At 36.7% G+C, this 19,761-nt stretch overlaps 1 protein-coding gene across 6 annotated transcripts in view; it reads right to left on the minus strand.

Annotated features, from left to right (window-relative positions):
* Window positions 1-828: 828 nt before the first annotated feature.
* LOC134543652 (meiotic recombination protein DMC1/LIM15 homolog) overlaps window positions 829-19,761 on the minus strand; it is a 67,483-nt gene continuing 48,550 nt past the window's right edge. For all 6 annotated transcript variants that reach the window (XM_063388389.1, XM_063388396.1, XM_063388393.1 and 3 more), the window contains 3 exons: window positions 17,963-18,145; window positions 17,548-17,657; window positions 829-3,365 (listed from right to left, as the gene is read on the minus strand). In XM_063388389.1, the coding sequence (XP_063244459.1) occupies window positions 3,296-3,365; window positions 17,548-17,657; window positions 17,963-18,145 (363 nt within the window). In that variant the 3' untranslated portion in view covers window positions 829-3,295. The remainder of the gene's footprint in view (window positions 3,366-17,547; window positions 17,658-17,962; window positions 18,146-19,761) is intronic.

Genomic DNA, 19,761 nt, shown 5'->3' on the forward strand with positions numbered 1-19,761 from the left:
AATGGCCATTCCATCTAACATTACACTTTCAATAAGGCATGCATTCATGGATATACCTTATTTTCTCACTGCCCAATTAACTAGTTTCTTCACAAGCATTTACAAATCATTGCAACTATGAAAAAATTTAGAATTTATTTGTCTGTGAAAGATAAAATTTAAAAAAATAGGGTTGCCTTCCTACAGATTGTTGAGGAAAGTCTGCTTACAGCTACATAAGGCCTGTGTGTTAATCTTTACAGTAGCACATATAATCAGTGCATATGGATTTCTCGTAAAGAAAGTGCCAGAACAGGAGCTGACAGCGGATAAGAGGCTACAAAACTCTTGTTCAAAGTTTGAACCCTATGCTGTTATCAACTTTGAAATAATTAACCTATCTATTTTAAAGGTATGCTTTGTATTCAAGCAGTGTTATATTTTTTCTATTAACCAAAAATCATTCTTTTGCAGCTCTAAAATATTTAATTTAGGTGTATCAAAATTATCACCTTTATTGTGAAAATATTGAAAACTATTCAAAAGGGTGGTCACACTGTAACTTGATTTTGTTTTTGTGACAGCTTTTTTTAGTCTTGCGCACATGTATATGTTCGTAGTTTTTGTTGCTAGATGACTTGAAAATGTGATTAAATTAATTTTGAAAATCAAAAATGTGACAGTAAAGATTTTGTGAGTGAAATATAAACAAGAACCTCCCAAAAATGTGGGATTACTGAAAAAATAATTAGACTATATAAAAAAAATATATATTAAAATGCTGCCCTGCATGGCAAAACTTTATTTTTTAAACATGTAGATATAAAATGTATTCTGACAATAGGAAGAAATTAAACATTTAACTTAAATTATTATATACTATCATTATTATGCACAATATAAGCACGACCATATATATGATGGTTTTGTTTCTCATCTTTATTTACCGAGGATGGTATGTATACAGAGACCTACCTACTATGCAGTAAGGAATTTTCGCCAGTATGGGAGTGACAGGTCTCTATGAACAATTCACTCGGAACGATTCAACATTTGATACGCACATCACAAACATAACGTATTGCACTAGTGCTATATAGCATTAGAGCTGCAAATACAGAATGAATGATTACAGGAGTTAATTTCATGCTTAATCTGGGGTGTGATGACTGTAACAGTTACAGAACCTTGTGCTGCAAAGGGTACTTACATCCCCATAAGGCATTCCTTGCTTTTTGTACTGTATTGATATCCGGAGACCTCATCTATGACTTTTCCCGAACACGAGATATCGCTAGGTTTGCTCTCTCTCTCTCTCTCTCTCTCGCTCTCTCCCATGTACATCAACTCTAGATTAATCCCGTCTCGGAATAGCACATCATGAGATTTCAATGCCTTGTCTTTGTACCTCTAGCAATGTGTAGTATGTGCAGTCAACATCATGCCTGAACATTTAAACTTCACACCATTAGAAAAAATGTAAAATAAGTTTACTTAGACAATTCCAAGAAAAGTAAAACCAAACAAATAAAGGAAAAACTAATATGGTGGTATCACACACTTTTTTTTTATTTTAATTTTATCCTAAGTTAGAGGTAAACCGTTTGCAGGTTTGCCACATCATGATACTGTATCTTTTATAGCCAGCAAAAGTGGCTAAAATGTATTGTACATCATTTGTTTTCTTTGCCACTGCATAACTTAATATGCATCCTGACACCTGGCTATGGAATGTGAATAATTGTACTTTGTGTTTAATGGGAACATTCTAGTGAAATAACGTAACAAAACTATTTGCAAAGTGAAATTTCAGGATAATTTAGACGTAAACATAAACTCAAAAGTTTGGGAAATATTGTGGTTATGATCCCAGGTGAGGGAAAAGTACTGTCCAGAGAAGAGGGAAAAGGGCTTATGCAGCAATTTTCTTTATTAAATCTGTCATTTTTGTTTTATTTGTGTTTTTTTACAGCTTGTGATATTCTTTTAGGTTACTAAATGGTAGAGCCACACACTCATCAGAAACCTATAATTGTTTGGATGTGTGCATAGGCAAACATAGGCTCTGCACTGACCTGGGTGGATAACTGCCAGCCGTGGTTTGTCAGGAGACATGTGGACCACCCAGCTTTTACTTGCAGTTTTTACATAGCTAAAACATTGTTGGAACTGTTTTCATTGGGCTGATATAAATTCTAGTCTTATTATGTACCTGTATGCAAAAAATTTTAACTTGTAATAAAAGTCTTGCCTGTTGATCTTCAAGGATGTTGTCTGGCATTTGGTAGAAGTGCTGCTTTGTTCAACAGATTTTGTGTATTTATTTGCCAATGTTTTTTTCCAAAAATATAAATATATTTAATATGTATGTAAAAATTTTTTTTTCATGCACCTGAGTAATAACATCCATGTACACATAGCATTTACCTTAATATATTTATCTTCCATAGCAATGGACTCTTAGCAAAAAATAGTACAGGTACGTGACATTCACTTAGTGCCTAGAAATTATAACAAATAAATACTGGTAAAAAATTACACACATTTAGCTTTTCATGGTTCATGGACGAACAGATAAGTAGAGAAAAAAATAACAAAATAAAGCCAAGTCATTTGTTACATGCAAATGGTTATGTGTTTGCTAACACCAATAACATTTTTCAATTTTAATATTTGATATATTTATAAACATGAGAACGTGTGAATGTGCTACCCAGATTTTGTGTGCTTTCAATTAATTATGTACGTATTGTGTGTCTGATACAGAATGTCATATTTTGGCGTAAAATATTTTCACAGATAAGTTCAAAATATCTTTCAATTAGCTAAATTAGTTCAAGTATAGTATGTGTAAACTATATAAAGTGAATATTTGTGCAAAATACACTATTTTACACTTAAACATTTGTGTATATACATACATTTATACAAATTTGATATTAGTCTACAGGGACTTTTATAGCATGCTACATTTTTTTTTTCTTCAAAATACCTTATGCTTTCAACCTTTTGACTCCTAACTTATTTTAAATGTAAGCATAGTTTGTTCATCTCATGAAACCAATTTGTAATCAAGAATAACACTTTCTTCAAGCATTCACTTTCTTCTTCAAAGTGAAATAAATTACGTAACACCTTAAAATACACCATACATGTAGCTTGCTATTCCTAAGTCTATTGTATTATGTAAATGAACATGCTTTGTTCTGTATGTAGTTGTTACAGTTCAGATTGTTAGGCATAAATAAACACAACCAAAAAGTTGCTTACTGTCACAAATTCTACGTGCAAACCAGCAATATACAGAGATTTGCAATTACTCTTTTGCATCAACAATTCCTCCACCACAAATTGAAAATGTTGCTTCATTTTCCGGCATGTCAGGGCTGGAACAGGAAAGCATTATTTAACATTAACAGACTTTAACATTAATAGAGTAGCGGTCGTGAGTTCAGCCGGGACGGACATGTCTGTGCATGCTCCATGGTGTGTATGGCCTACTTAATCCGTTATTCAGTGATTCATCATTAATATTTCAATATTAGACCAATCCGACTTCCGGGGGTTTCTATCGCCCCATTTAAATAATGCAATAACCTTAAATCTAGTACCAGAAAATCAATTGATCATGTTCAAATCCCCACAGCAGAAGACAGGATCTAGTTACGTTTGTACTTTGGAAGCATTGAATACTGGGGCAAGTAACCTGAATGTCAACCAAATTGATAATCTTAATAAAAACTGTCAATTTGTTATGCACCAAATTAGATGAGCTGAAAAGTGAACACTTGGTTTTAAAAACATTACTCGTTGATTCACGTGAAGAAACCGTCGTGATCAAGCAAGAACTTGCTGTTAGGGGAAAGTTTGTTTAAAAAAAAAATGGTGAGCAATTATATAGTCAAATTTTGAAGAAATCCAGGACACCTAAAAAGTCACTTAATTTGGTATTACCTGGTATCTCTAGTAACATTGCATCGTCCCATGACCTACTTGCTACGCAGCAAGAAAAATAGCATGGTTCGAGCAGCTTCAATTCCAGCAAGCACGTTGTTGACACCGATGGCTTCACGGTTGTGCAATGTGCACGGAAGCCATGAACAAACAATTCTCAAGCAAACAAGGGCCAGGAACGTAAAGAACCACCAATGCAACTGGGAATAAGACCTCATCACTTAAAACTAAGGCCCTTTTTGTCACAAGATTTTACGCTTCAGTTAAAGATCACACAATTTAAGATTACATTTTTAACAAACTCAATTTATTGCACGTTAAAGTAGCTAAAACTGAAGACAAAATATGATACTTATGCTTCCTTCCACATTTCTGTTCTAGAGGAGGAAGATTTTGACAGAATAAACAATAGTTTTTTGGCCAAGTGGTTGTTTAGTCAGTCCATTTTATGGGAAACTTCACCCTGACCAAATTATGAACAATGATTTATCTTCGTCCCTCATTAATGTCGATGTTGATACAGATTCGTCAAGCACCAAACAACAAACATCTAGCGGCTCAGCTCTGATCTTCACTATGTATTAACTTTCCTCAGGTGCCTGGAGGAGCACTTTGAATAAATTCTGTGCATCAAAACAACACAAAAAGTGTGATATTTTTTTATCAGTATGATAATTTTTATCAAAATGTGTGCAGTCTTAGAACTAATTCAATTCAATTCTTTGATAATCTTATAACTTCACTACTAAAGAACAATCTTCATATCTGGTGCTTGGAGGAGCACCTTAATGCCAGTGTTCAATGTGAGTGATATATGTACTTTATCAAAATGTCAGAGGACTCAGAACTAAAGTGTTAGAATTTAATAACAATTTATCAGTATCTGATCACAACATAATTTGTCTCACTGAGACATGTTTTAATAACTGTAGTTTTTAACACACTACTTTAATGACAATTATTATACATAATATCTTTAGATCAGATAGAGATCCTGTCCTAACATAGAAGGAAAGAGGTGGTGGTGCTATAATTGCTATTAATAAACATAAATTCAAAAAAGTCTTACCAACTAATGCTTATGATTTCCCTGGAGTTGAGGCTGTCTGGGTTAAAATTATATTAATCTCCAACGGATTCTCTAATGCTCAGAAACATTTACATTCTCCCTAATACAACATCTGCAACCTATCTTGCCTACTTAATAAATTCTTGAAGATAAGTTTTTGAACTGTTGTAATAATATATTAATTATGGGTAGAGTCCCGTAAAAGTGGTTTTATTTTTCCTTAAATTTTGTTTTGAAATAATCAAATTTCTGTTTTATTTCGCTGTTTTGGTTTTTCATGTTTAACTTTTGAGAATGGTTTTATGAACTACATATTCAAACGACACCACAAATTTTAAAAGAATGTACTAACTATACATATGTAATTTTACTAATAAAAATAAAAAATTAAGATTCCTGTACAAATAAACTACACATATTTGAGTATTTCACTTTACATGACACCTAGATTAAAAAAAAAAAAACTTTAATAGCCTGGTTTACAAATGCAGGGCATTGCTTAATATTAAGCATATGTCTTTGTAATTGTTAATTAATAAATACAGTTTCAAATGTACCAATTGGAAAGCAATAATTTCAATGTAAAATAACAATGTTTAGTTGAAAGACACCATTGTATAGACTTCAGCATTTTCTGGTTTGAGATTTCTTCTTCTGTCGCTAACTATGTAAGCATATGTAGAAAAAGACCTCTCTGAATCAACATTGGTTGGAGGCAACCATAGTAATTTTAAAGCAAATGTTGCAAATTCAGGATATTCTGCTTTAAGTGAACAAAGAATTTGACAGATCAACAGTCTGTGTGTGTGCGTCTCGTAACTGTTCTGAAACTACTCGTTTCAGGACTGTCAAACCTTCAATAATACTTGGTGGTTGCAAACGTGGTTCTTTGAAAGTTGGCAATTTGCACATTAAATTTGCTATGTCTTTTTCGTTCATGGATCAAACTGTGAGGTGCCTTGGATTTAATAGTTCACTGCATGCTTTGAAAATATTTCTGGCAGGATCTGTGAACATCAATGTTTTGAGCTTAGTTTCGCTTTGTTGAGCAGCTGTTTTCAATTTAGCTGTTACTTCAGCCTTTTTTACAGTTCAAAGAACTGAAAGTTTTTGCTTCAAAGCAGGTGAGAATATTCCTTCCTTGAGCAACTCCAGCTTGGTGCAGATATCCTTCAATTTGAGATGGAGAAGATGGGATGTTGGGAAAGAGTTACCTTCCAATAATTCTACTAAGGCAACCAATTTTGGGCAATTTTCACTGACGAAAAAAGCTTGTATTCTGACTTCCTGAAGTTGATCTTTAGACATGTCATTCATGAAATTCACCCCTGCATTGTTACAGTCAGAAACTTCATTCTTAAATTCAACTATGTCATCTAGATATTGATCAATGTAAACAACTGCCTTGAACCACGAGTTCCAACGTGTCGGTACTGGCATTGGAAATTGCTTGACGTCCTTACGATCTTCATGCTTCTCCCTAAGGAACGACAGATAAGCATGTTTCCTTTTTCTTGTGTTCAAAAAAGCACTTTTGACATTTACGACAAAACTGTTTAACTCACTAAGAGTACGTTGCCAAGTTCTGCCTACCAGATTAATTTTGTGCGCCCAGCACTGAATATGTATCAAATGTTCACCAATAACTACAACAAGGGTATTTGCACATTTGTTCATGTACGCAGCCGAGTCTGTAACAATCGCAATGCAATTCTCAAACTTCACTGCATATGTATTTAAGGTTTCAAGTATGGCCTGAGTACATGTTGTTGAATGGGCAGTGTCCAAAATCACTGAAGCTGCCAAGTGCACATTATTAACTGAAGAGGATTTGAGTGGCTTGAAGAGAATATTAAAAACACAATTTCCCCCTTTGTCTGTTGTTTCATCGCACAATATGATTAAGTCTTCATATTAAACATTTTCCTTAATTTCCTTTTTCATTTTCTCACCAATTAATGGGACATACTTTCTTCGCAAGGTGTCAGCAATAGGCAAATCTCCACCTCCAGACACATTACTAGCAATCCAAGTACGTAAACTGGGATGGTCAAGTTTCTCCAGTGGAATGCTTGCAGAAACAAATGCTTCTGTCGTGCCTCACACAAACAATTCCTTGTCAGTTTTGGCTTTTTTTTTTTTACGATTTATAAAGTTTCTTGAAGTGATAGCTGCCGTTTACAAGAACTTCCAAGTTTCAGCTTCTTGTGGCGATCACTTTCAAGGTGTTTCTTTAAAGTATCCATCCTTTCATGCTCTAGCCTGCAGTTGCAAAACTTGCACATAAGAATGTTGTCTGTGACATAAAATCCATCACATTTAAACTGGGCAGCCTGACCTGAGGCATTACCTTAGGCTTTGGCATGATGCCCTAGCTATTATCTCACGTAGTACTTAATAAAATAAACTGATTATTTCAGGCATTCTTCTGACAATGTACACAATACAAACAAATTGGATGGCAGATAGCATTTTGCTTGGCTAAATAATAGTGGCATGGCGTATACTGCACTCTAAAGTCAACACTGTTGGCAAATAAAAATTGTAGGCTTGAAACAGCTCAGCACGGCCCGGTGCCACCAAGCGCGCTGCCTCGGCACGGCCCGGTGTCGCCTAGCGCACTGCCTCGGCACGGCCCGGTGTCGCCTAGCGCGCTGCCTCAGCATGGCACGGTAGGCCTAGCGCGCTGCCTCGGCACGGCACGGTGTCGCATAGCGCACTGCCTCGGCACGGCCCGGTGTGGCCTAGCGCGCTGCCTCGGCACGGCCCGGTGTCGCCTAGTGCACTGCCTCGGCACGGCCCGGTGTCACCTAGCGCGCTGCCTCGGCACGGCACGGTAGGCCTAGCCAGCTGCCTCGGCACGGCACGGTGTCGCATAGCGCACTGCCTCGGCACGGCCCGGTGTGGCCTAGCGCGCTGCCTCGGCACGGCACGGTGTCGCCTAGCGCGCTGCCTCGGCACGGCCCGGTGTCGCCTAGCGTGCTGCCTCGGCATGGCACGGTAGGCCTAGCGCGCTGCCTCGGCACGGCACGGTGTCGAATAGCGCACTGCCTCGGCACGGCCCGGTGTGGCCTAGCGCGCTGCCTCGGCACGGTGTCGCCTAGCGCGCTGCCTCGGCACGGCCCAGTGTGGCCTAGCGCGCTGCCTCGGCACGGCCCGGTGTCGCCTAGTGCACTGCCTCGGCACGGCCCGGTGTCACCTAGCGCGCTGCCTCGGCACGGCACGGTAGGCCTAGCGCGCTGCCTCGGCACGGCACGGTGTCGCATAGCGCACTGCCTCGGCACGGCCCGGTGTGGCCTAGCGCGCTGCCTCGGCACGGCACGGTGTCGCCTAGCGCGCTGCCTCGGCACGGCCCAGTGTGGCCTAGCGCGCTGCCTCGGCACGGCCCGGTGTGGCCTAGCACGCTGCCTCGGCACGGCACGGTGTCGCCTAGCGCGCTGCCTCGGCACGGCACGGTGTCGCCTAGCGCGCTGCCTCGGCACGGCACGAAAATTTTCACTTGTACTGCGCGTGGTGGTCACGCACTCATTTATTTGTCTGAAGGCAATGATCTAATAGTATTTAATAACAACTGTTTATTGGTTTTGTTTTTAAATAATCGCTCGTTTATTTACGACTGGAAAAAAAACTTGAAATAACTATTATTTAGTAGGAGAGTTAGGAACAAGAAAACGCCCACTTGGTTCTACACTTTGAAAGCCATACCAACCTTATATAGTTTATATTTATAATTTGGCTTCATTAAAGCATAGTACGCCTATATAATTTAGGGGAATATTTGAAGTTAATACTGGCTGCTACAAATTGTTTCCCTTGTGAAGTCATCGGAATTAAGTAATGAATTAATTTTTGACATGAGTTCAACTGTTACAATGATGTAAAATAAACCTATGATACGGTATTTGGAGATATTTTTGAGTTATCTCTGCCTTAATTAAGGAAACCAAAATTTAAAAATTAAATTAGGAAATATTATGTCGAGGAATAAAAGCTGCTGAAATTAATAAAGCATATTTATGTATCTAGTTTTCACCATTAACATTTCAGAAATCATAGTACCTTACTACGTTAATAATTTTTGCCAATCCAATGTTTAAATATTTACTCATACTGAAGGCATGCTGTTATATTTTCAAGCCGGTGCTGCTTCGCCCGGTGCCTTGGCATGGCATGTCTCAACTTAGTATTCTTGTAATATTTCTTGCTGCTGTTCTTTGTCCCGTTGATGCCGTATTCACTTGCTCTGCGGCCATGTTGCATTTGCTGTGAAGTGTAGTTACGGCAGTTAAAGGTCACTGATTTTGCTTATCAATCGTCATAGTGCCATGTGTTCATGTTTAGGAGTAGGTTGCCAAGCCAGTCAAACGTAGTTGAAAGCATGAGGTTGTTAACCGTTTAACATGGAAGGAAGAATTAAATATTTATATTTCTCTACAAGATTAATGTGTAAATACAGCTGTAAGGTGACAGTTTGCAGCAAAGAAGTGGGTTGAAAATCATGGCAGCTATATTGTGTTGAAAACATCACCGGTATTTTTTATTAACTTTGTGTTGATGCTCAGGTATGTTTTTCTCTTTTTAATTTGTTTATGATTGCAGTTACTGCTTTAGTTTCAAATTGTCATGATTACGTGACGGGAATACTGTAAATCATTATTTACTTTAATTACTACAAAGCGGCCATGTTGGAACTTCAAAAGATGGCGATGTGCCATCAACGTCATGTTTACTTGTTTTTCGTGATGTCTTGCATGGGTGGTCTAATTCATTCGCCAGCAGTAGCAAACAAATACTCAAAATATTAATATCAATTAAATTAAAAATATCAGTTTTATTTCTCGATGCTGTGCGATTTCGGTGTTTTGTCGCGAATTAAGGTAAATTGCGGTGTTATTTCGCGATATCACGATTCGCGAAATTTCCGTGTCTCTAATTATGGTTACTTCATGTGCCTAAAAATTTATTTACCTCTAATATTATTCATTCAGACATTCCGCAAATAGCTCAGGCATTGATTAACTTCATGTCTGGTCTGGGCTTATCCCAATGTAATTAATTACTTGTTGGTTTCTAATCATTTTTTGGTTCTTTGCTTTTCCAATTTCCAGCAGTGTACAGTCACTAAAACTCTGGACTCATTAGTCAGACGACTTGCCTCATCCTGCTTTAAACGTACACATTAAAATAGATTTAATATTTATTTATTTAATAAAGAAAAAATTTCATCTACTTTCAGAAATTACAGGAATGGTGACTTCCTTAGCTTATAAAATGCTATTAAGAGCATGATTGGTCAGATATATATAATTTTAGTGATGTAAACAGTGTAGTGGACTATTTTATCTCAACTATTTGTGACTATATTAAATATTAATTCTTACATACCAATTACTACAAAGAAGACATAATGCAATCCACTTTGGTTTTCCAAATCACTTACAAGAACATTGAAATCTAAAAAAACATTTTAATTAATTATATAAACATAATGGGAACCTATATTATTATGCTATGTTCTCTCATTATCGTAAAGAGATTAAACTTATCTTGGCGCATGATAAAAAAGCTTGGCTTCAAAATGTTAATAAAAAAATAAAACATAACCTTAAATTTTTTTGGCAATATGTAAAAATTATGAAAGAAGGATATCAAAATCTACTTTCCTTAAAGATAAATTAGGAAGTTACTAATTACCCTCTCATTATAGTTAATAATGTTGTTCCAGTGTTTATGTATCTCCATCGAATAACCATAGGTATCTCTTTATCATATATCTCAACTAATTATTCCATTCCTCTAACTAATGTTACTGAGAGTTAAGTACTTTGGAGTATTAAATCTTTAAACCCACTCTATCGACTGGTCCTGATGGTATTCCAAATTTCATTATTAAAGGTTGTTCGCACCTTCTTGTTCCTATTCTTACATTCATTTTTAATTACAGTATAGTGGTATCTGTAGAAAACAATACAATTTATTATGTATGACTTAGTTTACACGATTATTGTTTTTATTTATGGTTCTAACATTTGACGTCGACCGGGGCTACACCCTCCCTTAGCCCGATGTGCCACGTCACGCCGCAACTGACCCCCCTCTCCTCCCACCACCACCCTATATTCAAACCTCCCGCCCCGTGCGTGTGTGCGTGTGTGTGTGTGTGTGTGTGTGTGTGTTGGGTGCCCGGCAAGAGGCGGTGCTAGAGTCGGTGCGACGACCCCTTTCTTTTATTAAAATAAACATAATGTATAAACCTTTTTATGTAATAAAATATCCCTAATTGTCACGTCTCAAGTTTTAGTAAGTAAGGACGGCGCAGCGCCCCATGCGGGCATCCGCAGAACTACCCGCCAATAGTTTTTAAACTTTAATAAGAAATAACACCATAACTAAAGGTTGTTAATTATAAATAAGTGTACTTAAATTATGTTTGTTTTTTAAATAATATTTGTTTGATTAAGTATGTTACCGGACGGCTGCCCGGTAACAAAGCGGGAACTTAACCCTTCCCGGCGGCCATGATGCTCTGGTCTCGGGAGTCTGTTTCCGTTCGCCGCCTGGAGTAGGAGCGGCCCGCGCACCTCGCTGACTTCATCTCTTTTGTTCACTGATCCATTAGTTTCCGTCGCATCTTTAAATAAATCTAAAACCTTCCAACTTCTTCGAGGCCTGCTCCAGGTGGTAGACTCTTTCGCCTAAATATTTGTTTTCCGTTTACGGATATTTCGTACGCGTAATACGTGATTGACTCTCGAGGCCAGGCCACGCGGTGACCTGGCCAGCCTATAAACTGGTTATCACCCGCAACGGTGTTTTTTAGTACTTTATGTAAAACTCTTTTAACATTTTTGTAACGTACCGTGTAATAATTCGCCTGTGCAAGTTCGCTGGTAATAAAATCACTAGCTCAGAATGTGTGGTTCAGTGGTCACGTGTATAATTCCCTGAGTTCCGAGGCGTGTGGGACGCCTCAAGAGCCCACGAACACGACGCACGAGGGGGGATATTAGCCTAGCCCCACACGGGTCACGTCACGGCCCTGAGCCGAGAGTTCGTAGCCAGGTCCACGTGCCCTTCCACGTGGTGGCGCCCAAATTACTCCTTTTTCGTCCATCCGAAAACCCCCCCCCTACGGCACATTTATATTAGTTTATGTTAATGTTTGTCATGTTGATACAGGAAGTGTTTTTTTTCTTCATCTGAAGTCAGTTGTATCCTTACAAAACCATGTTTTGTGTTGTCTTTCTCAGCTATTAAAAGTCATAATAAAAGTGACGTGTGCTCTAAAATAGTTTTACATTTATTTACATGTATATCTGATCACAAATACCATGCCTTCTAACAGTATCTACTCTTACTGTTGGAAAACATCTAAAGTTATTCCTATTCACAAGAAAGGTAACAAATTGAATGTTAGTAATTATAGGCCTATATCAATTTTAAACACATTTTCTGAAGTGTTTGATAAAATTATTTACAAAGATCTTGAAACAAACTTTATAACAGTCAGTCAACATGGTTTTCGAAGTGGCCAAACTACAATTACTAATTTGCTAACTTTTCTAAATCCTATTTATGCTAAGGTTATTTCACGTGTTCAGGTGGATTCTTGTAATTTTGATCAGGCAAAAGCTTTTGATACTTTTGATACATCATATTACTTTGTAAAATATCCAACTTTGGGTAAACTGATAAAATATTAAATCTGGTTTTCTAGTTACTTAAAGGATATAAAGTTTTATGTTTTGAATAACAATTTTAATTCAAAATTATTTCTTGCTCGCTCAGGTGTTTCTTAAGGTCGAACTCTGTCTCCCCTCCTTTTTAATATTTTTATAAATGATATCACTAATGAGCTCAGCCATTCTAAAGGTGTTCTATTCGCAGATGACCTCAAAATTTCTATATCTATTACCTCTAGTAGTGACTGTCACTGCAGAGAGACATAAATTCAATTGTCAGATGGTGTAATACTAATTTAGTTGAACTCAACTACAATAAGACAACTACTATAACTTACACTAGAAAATAACATCCTATTATTTTCAATTACAAACTGTTAAATTAAACTATAAAGAAAGCTAATTTTATTACAGATCTTGGAATTTTGCTAGACTCTAAATTACTATTTCATTATCATATTCAATATTTATTATTTGATGTGAATAGAACTCTTGATCTTATCAAATTTATTAAATTCAATGCTTCTAATGTTGATTCCTGTCTCAGTCTTTATATATCATTAATAGAACTAAACTTGAATATGGAGAAATTATATTGAATACAAATGGCAAAACTGATAGCGAAAAAACTGGAAAAATTATAAATAAAATTTTTGATAGTAATGTAAATTTACACTCTCGTCTTGACACCCTGTCATCTAGAAGAGACATTTTAGGTTCTTTATTTGTAAAGAAATCTTATGAAAATAATCTAACCTGCAATTATCTTCTATAAAATACAGGTACATATTAAAATACCTTCCTTTAACTGTCGTTACCAACGTTTGTTATATTCATTAAATAAATCATGATATAGGCCTAGTTTATAGGATACTCAAAAATTTTAATAAGTATAACAGTTTAATTCCTTTAATAAATAAAAAAAATATCTATTAATAAAATAATAGATCACATTAATTCTCTATTCTAGCTTCTTTTTATTTTTTATCTGGTCTGCTTGGCCTTATTTTGTTTGTATAATTTTAATTTTGGCTCATTTTGTGCACTGTTGGTGTTTTTTTATCTGTTCATTTTTGTTTTTGTATTATATAATGTTTGTGTGGCTTTGTTTTGTCTTTGTGTGTTTATTTATTGTATCAATGTTGTTCCTATTAATTAAGGCTAATCATTTGCAGTTTGTAGACATGGTACAATTATTAATTAATTCTGAATACAAAAAGTCATCTTGTACAGTAAATATTTCTAATTTGTAATTTAATAAATACTTAAGTTTTTCTCAGTATTACTAATATTTTATTTGTCTTACATAATTGTAATTTTTAATTAATCCAATAATTTTCTATATATTTTAATTTAACCATGTTACTCTCATTAAACTTTCTGTTGGTTTAAGTGATTACTATTAAAATTTAAGCATTCATATGGAAATTTGAATATTGTGTTGTCTTGTATTTCTTTGTCCTACTATTTGTTTTGTTCTGGTAATTGTTTTGTTCTAGTTTTATTGTTACTGCATTTGTTTTGTACTTATCCTATATGTTGTGCCCGCCGTTTGAACCTTATGCTATTGGTGTGGCATGTTACAAATCAAATAAATAAATATAATTCATTACAAAATTACGAGTTTCATTCAATTGAGAATCTAATTTTGACCTATCATCTCTTTTGTGTTCAATTTACCAGAAACGGTATTGCAGACAGCGTTTAATTGCTGAGATCTAGATGCTCCCGGGGAAGCAGATGGTGCATTGCTGGTGCAAACAATTTCTATCAGGTTGACAAAGTGTGCATGATAAGAAGCGCAGTGGGAGGCCATCCATCATTACATATGAGATTGTGGACCTTGTCAGCATCAGCATTTTGAGAATAACAGAGAGGTATATAGGTATGGATGTCACACAGTGGTTCCAAACCCAGGGCAGACTTCTACAACACAGGTATTCAAATGTTGGTCCCGTGGTATGACAAATGTCTTGATTTTGGTGGCGAGTATACAGTAGAGCACCCCTCAACCGTAATTCCCACGAACGGAACTCCCGATATACGGAACAAATTTTCAAAAAAAAAAAAAAAAAAAAACACACATTTTCAAAACATTTCTGCACTGCAACGAGGCGTTTCTGCTTGTGCCTGACTGTACATGCCTTCTAGGCGCGCGCACGCACGTCTGTCAGAGAGCTAATTACACGTCTGTCAGAGAGCTAATTATAGCCAGTCTTTCCCGTGCATTGCGTCGAAACGCAGCTGGTTTTCGCATCGGACGAGAATTACTATAAAGGTGTTTATGTTATAAGTAGTTTCATTGTTTCACTATGTCAAGTAAACGGAAAATTCCGGGTTCTTGCGACACAGCTAAGCGGCAAAGAAAAATGTTGACCATTCAAGAGAAGATAGACATGTTAAAAAAATTGGATGCCGGAAGTTCTGTCAAGTCGATGTGCACACTTTATGGTGTAGGAGTGTCCACAGTTTATGACATAAAAAAGCAAAAGGATGAATTGTGCAAATTTTACGTTGATAGTGAATCCAAAGCGGGAATGGAGATTCGAAAAACACTTCGCCCAAGCAAAAGTTGTGAATTGGATGAAGCTTTAATGAAATGGTTCCGACAAAGGAGAAGCGAGGGACTAAGCATTTCTGGACCTATGCTCACTGAGCAGGCTAACATTTTCATGCTGAACTTAAACTTGATTATGAATGTGACTTTTCATTAGGGTGGTTACACAAGTTTAAGAAAAGGCACGGAATTTCTCTTTATGCACTGAGTGGTGAAAAACTTTCTGCCGATGCAGAAGCAGCAGAAAAGTATGTTCTGGAGTTCGCCCAGCTTGTGTCGGATGAAAAACTAACACCCGAGCAGGTGTATAATGCAGACGAGACGGCATTATATTAGAGGTGTATGCCGAGAAATACTTTGTGTGCACCTAATGATGCGCATATTGGGATGAAAGAAAGCAAAGAAAGAATAACAGTGTTAGGTTGTTCTAACGCAGCTGGAACACACAAGAACAAACTCTTGGTCATCGGTAAAAGTATGCGGCCACGAAAGTTAAAAGACGTCAAGGTAATGCCTGTAGAATATACGTCAAGCAAGAAAGCCTGGGTCACAACAAAAATAACCACAGACTGGTTCAATAACATTTTTGTTCGACAGGCAAGGCAACACTGCAACAGCGTAGGCTTGGACCCGGATTGCAAGATATTTCTTGTGTTGGATAATTGTTCCACCCACCCACCAGCTGAAACCTTGTCAAAAGATAACGTGCAAGTTATTTATCTGCCGCCGAACTGCACGTCACTCATTCAGCCCCAAGACCAGGGATTCCTACGCTCACTTAAATGCCGTTATTGATCACAGTTTCTGCGATCATTCCTGACTGACCTAAATGTTGGCAAAACTGTTGAGGAAATAAAGAAAGATTACAGTTTAAAAGATGCAGTGTGGGCACTTGCAAGGGCTTGAGATAGCATCCCTAAATCTACCCTGAACAATGCCTGGCACAAACTGTGGCCGACAATCATTTTCACTGAAGAAAATGAAAATGAGCCAACAGACTTCCGTGGATTCAATATTTCTCAAGAAAAAACAATGGCAAATGACCTGATGAAGTATGCAAAGACCATAACCAGTCCTGAAATCGCAGAACTGCAAGAAAACAACATGAGGAATGGTTCACTGTTGACTGTGATGTTCCCGTCATGCACCATTATACAGATGAAGAGATTGTGGAAATGGTCACAAACAAGAATAAAGACGACGTGAAAGAAAGTGCAGATTCCGATGTAGACGAACCTTCAGAAAAAATCACTCAGGAAGAATGCATTTTTCACGTGACTCATCTGATAGCGGGACTTGAGCAGCGAAGCTACTTAAGTGAACAGCAGTTGATGAGCCTGTACCTCCTAAAAAAACAACTAGAAGGAGAGAAGTCAAAGCAAACAAAGCAAACTCGCATTACAGATATGTTTAAGATCTTATCAGGTCCCGTCACTAAACAGCGTGATGATGAAACAGCCGACCCGAGAGTATGTACTCCCACTCCCACTACACACGCAGACACAAGTGATAGCGAGTAACATTTACTTCCAACGTGTGATGCTTTCAGTTTGTAGACAAAAATTTAGTGCACAAATATGTATTATGAACATATTTATAAGTTAATATATGGTTAAACAGTCTACATTTACCTGTATTTTTCTAACTTTGTATTTGTAAACGAGATGCATGAAGTGTTATTCTTGTGTATGTGAAATGTAAACTGTGCGTGGCAGTGACTATACACTCTCCCGGAAGTGTGAATCACTTGCACGTCAACACCGAAGTAACACAACACCGCAGCTGTAGTCCTAATACCTCCCCTGACCACTCTGTTTCTTCCTCTTTCCTCACGCACGCACCCACCCACAGTGATAAGAAACACGTACCTGCCAGCTTGCTAGAATGAAGGTCATTCAACTGGCCCGGGAGGCCGGCCCTACCGCAACTCCCCTTAACCGGAATTTTCCCATAACCGGAATAGACCTCCCCCCCGATGATTCCGGTTGAGGGGTGCTCTACTGTATTGACAAATACCTTAAAACTTTCTGTATCTGTTGCAATAGATTTGTCCATGAAATTATGTTCTGTTTCTGTAAACGGCCCCAGGAAAACTTACTTTGTGGAAGAGTCTCGTAGCATGCAAGATAGAAGTTGCCAAGTGTGCCATTTGTGACCCAATACTAGATGTTCTGCAATCAAATTGCTGATTAATATGCATGAAACTTAGTCATGGAATAAAGTAAATGGTAAATATTTAGGTATGTTAGATCTTGTGCAGCTTTAGTGTTGTATGCACTAACTTAAGGTCAAATAATTATCCTTACCTGTCATAGATTTTAGCAATTCTATTTTCCCCTCTTCCTTTTCTCAACATTATACGGGTCGTTGAAGCGTGGGCCAAAATATGACCACCGATTGGTTTCTTCGGATCTGCCTGTAACAACAGTAATATTCTAAAGTGAGATGTTTCCACTATCCTCTGAATAACTACTGCAGCAGAAATTGTTCTCACAGTAAAATTTTTATGAGTTTGTTGCAGATTGTCACATGGACAAGAACTTTATCACTTCTGCCCTACTTTAAATGAGAAAATAATGTGGTATGCAATCAGTGTTAACTGCTATCAAACCAAACACTTAAAAACTTAATGCTGGGTATATGTTGTCCTGCACTCCTCACTGATTCCATGAAAATGCTGAATATTTTCACACCACATGGCTCACGTGATAAGCGAATTACCTGAAATGTCAGGGAGGCTCCTGGGTCAGCGGTCATTTGGTTGGTGATGAAAACTGCCACGTTGTACTCCTCCGAGATCTTCTGGAGCCTGGACATGAGCTGGGCCAGTTTCTGCTGGCGATCTGCCAGCTCGCCGCGCCCACTGAAGTCCACTCGGAACAGGGCCATCACAGAGTCAAACACCTGTCCGCAGAGCACTCACTCAGCACTTCTGTTTTAGTGCGACACTACAGTGCCACTTTAGCTGCATTTTGAATAATTAAGAGGCTCACTTAATCTAATAAGTGCACAAACCAAACTATGGCTGATACTTTACATTCTCAATAGCCAATCGTCTTTTCTGCCAAAAACCAAGTATTAGTTTCATAATTTTTTAAGGATCTTTCTATGTTTACCATGTTATGCCATGTCCAAAATAAATATTAAAACATGTCAAACAAAAGACTAAAATATATAAACTATGCATTCCACATAATAAAAGTTTTTCATAACTTGCATTCACTGTTGGCTGGAAGTAAACATCAGAAAGAAGCTAGTTTTTAAAGGTATGATCGTTGATTTTTAAATCCAAGAAAAGTATTATTGCCTGGCTCTCTATATTGTCAAAATGCCAAATGTGCATTTTATACATAAAGACAGGTTAAAGTTATTATTTGACCACTCACCAATATACCGGTGACTTGGGAAACGTTAATATGAAAAAATGGAACCACTCTAGTATAGTGTGTTCCAAACAATTGAACAACAAGTGTCTATACTCATTCATTAATTGCAGACAAATTGCTTAACTCTTTTGGTGCAGCATTTTTTGTGGTTAAATTACCCTAAGTGCGTAATTATTTTCGCAAAAAAATCAGAAAATAAAAAATAATAATTTTGTGGTGCAAAATAATTTAAGATTGATTAAAAACTTTAAATTTAAATAGATTTTATTTTTTTATTAAATATACATTATTTAAAATTATTATAAAAATTTTTATAATTTATATATTTAATTAAAATAAATTTAATTATTTTAAATTTTTATATTAATAATTTAACTTAAAACAATCAAAACACTTAATTTTACACAAATTGGAATTAATTATATTTTTTAAGATTTTTAATATAGCTACAACTTCAATAGTTACTATGTAAATACATATCAGTAGGTAGTTCACTTGCGAAAACACTATTAGATTATTACAAACGGGTCTTCCCCACTTAATTATATACCTACGTACAATCTTTTACATAAACATAAAAATACATAACAAACATATAATTATAACTTTAAAATATGTTATATACTTATTTTTTGGTGTTTTTAGTTCTGTTTCTGTTATTTATTAGTAGATATGGTTAGCAAGCAACATTTGATTCAATGTCAACTATGTAAAGTATAATCATAAACAATGAAGATGTGTTTAACAATTACAGGTAACTTTGTAACTTTTTTTTGTGTGGTAGATTTCAAAACATGGTACAATACACATTGCTGGATTTTCTGGACAATTTTTGCAGTAGAATATTGTTTGCTTCCTTTTGCACATTCCTTTGCCTTTCTTCTTGCACTGCCCTGGTAGTACGGAACAAACAATACAGTTTGGCTTGTGAGATTTATTTTCCTGTTCACCAATAAAATGTCGTTCACTTAGCCTTGCCAAAGGCATAGAATCACAGATTTTACGACCGCGTTTGGCTGCAGGTTCACGATTGTAATCTTTCAGTAATCCTGAGATTACTTCAGTTCTAAAATCACTTGCGGAGACAGATTTCTTATTTATTTCATTGTATGCAATTCTCCCATTCACCAATGC

Source organism: Bacillus rossius, chromosome 1 (genome assembly GCF_032445375.1).
Source record: "Bacillus rossius redtenbacheri isolate Brsri chromosome 1, Brsri_v3, whole genome shotgun sequence".
Classification (NCBI taxonomy): Eukaryota; Metazoa; Arthropoda; class Insecta; order Phasmatodea; family Bacillidae; genus Bacillus; species Bacillus rossius.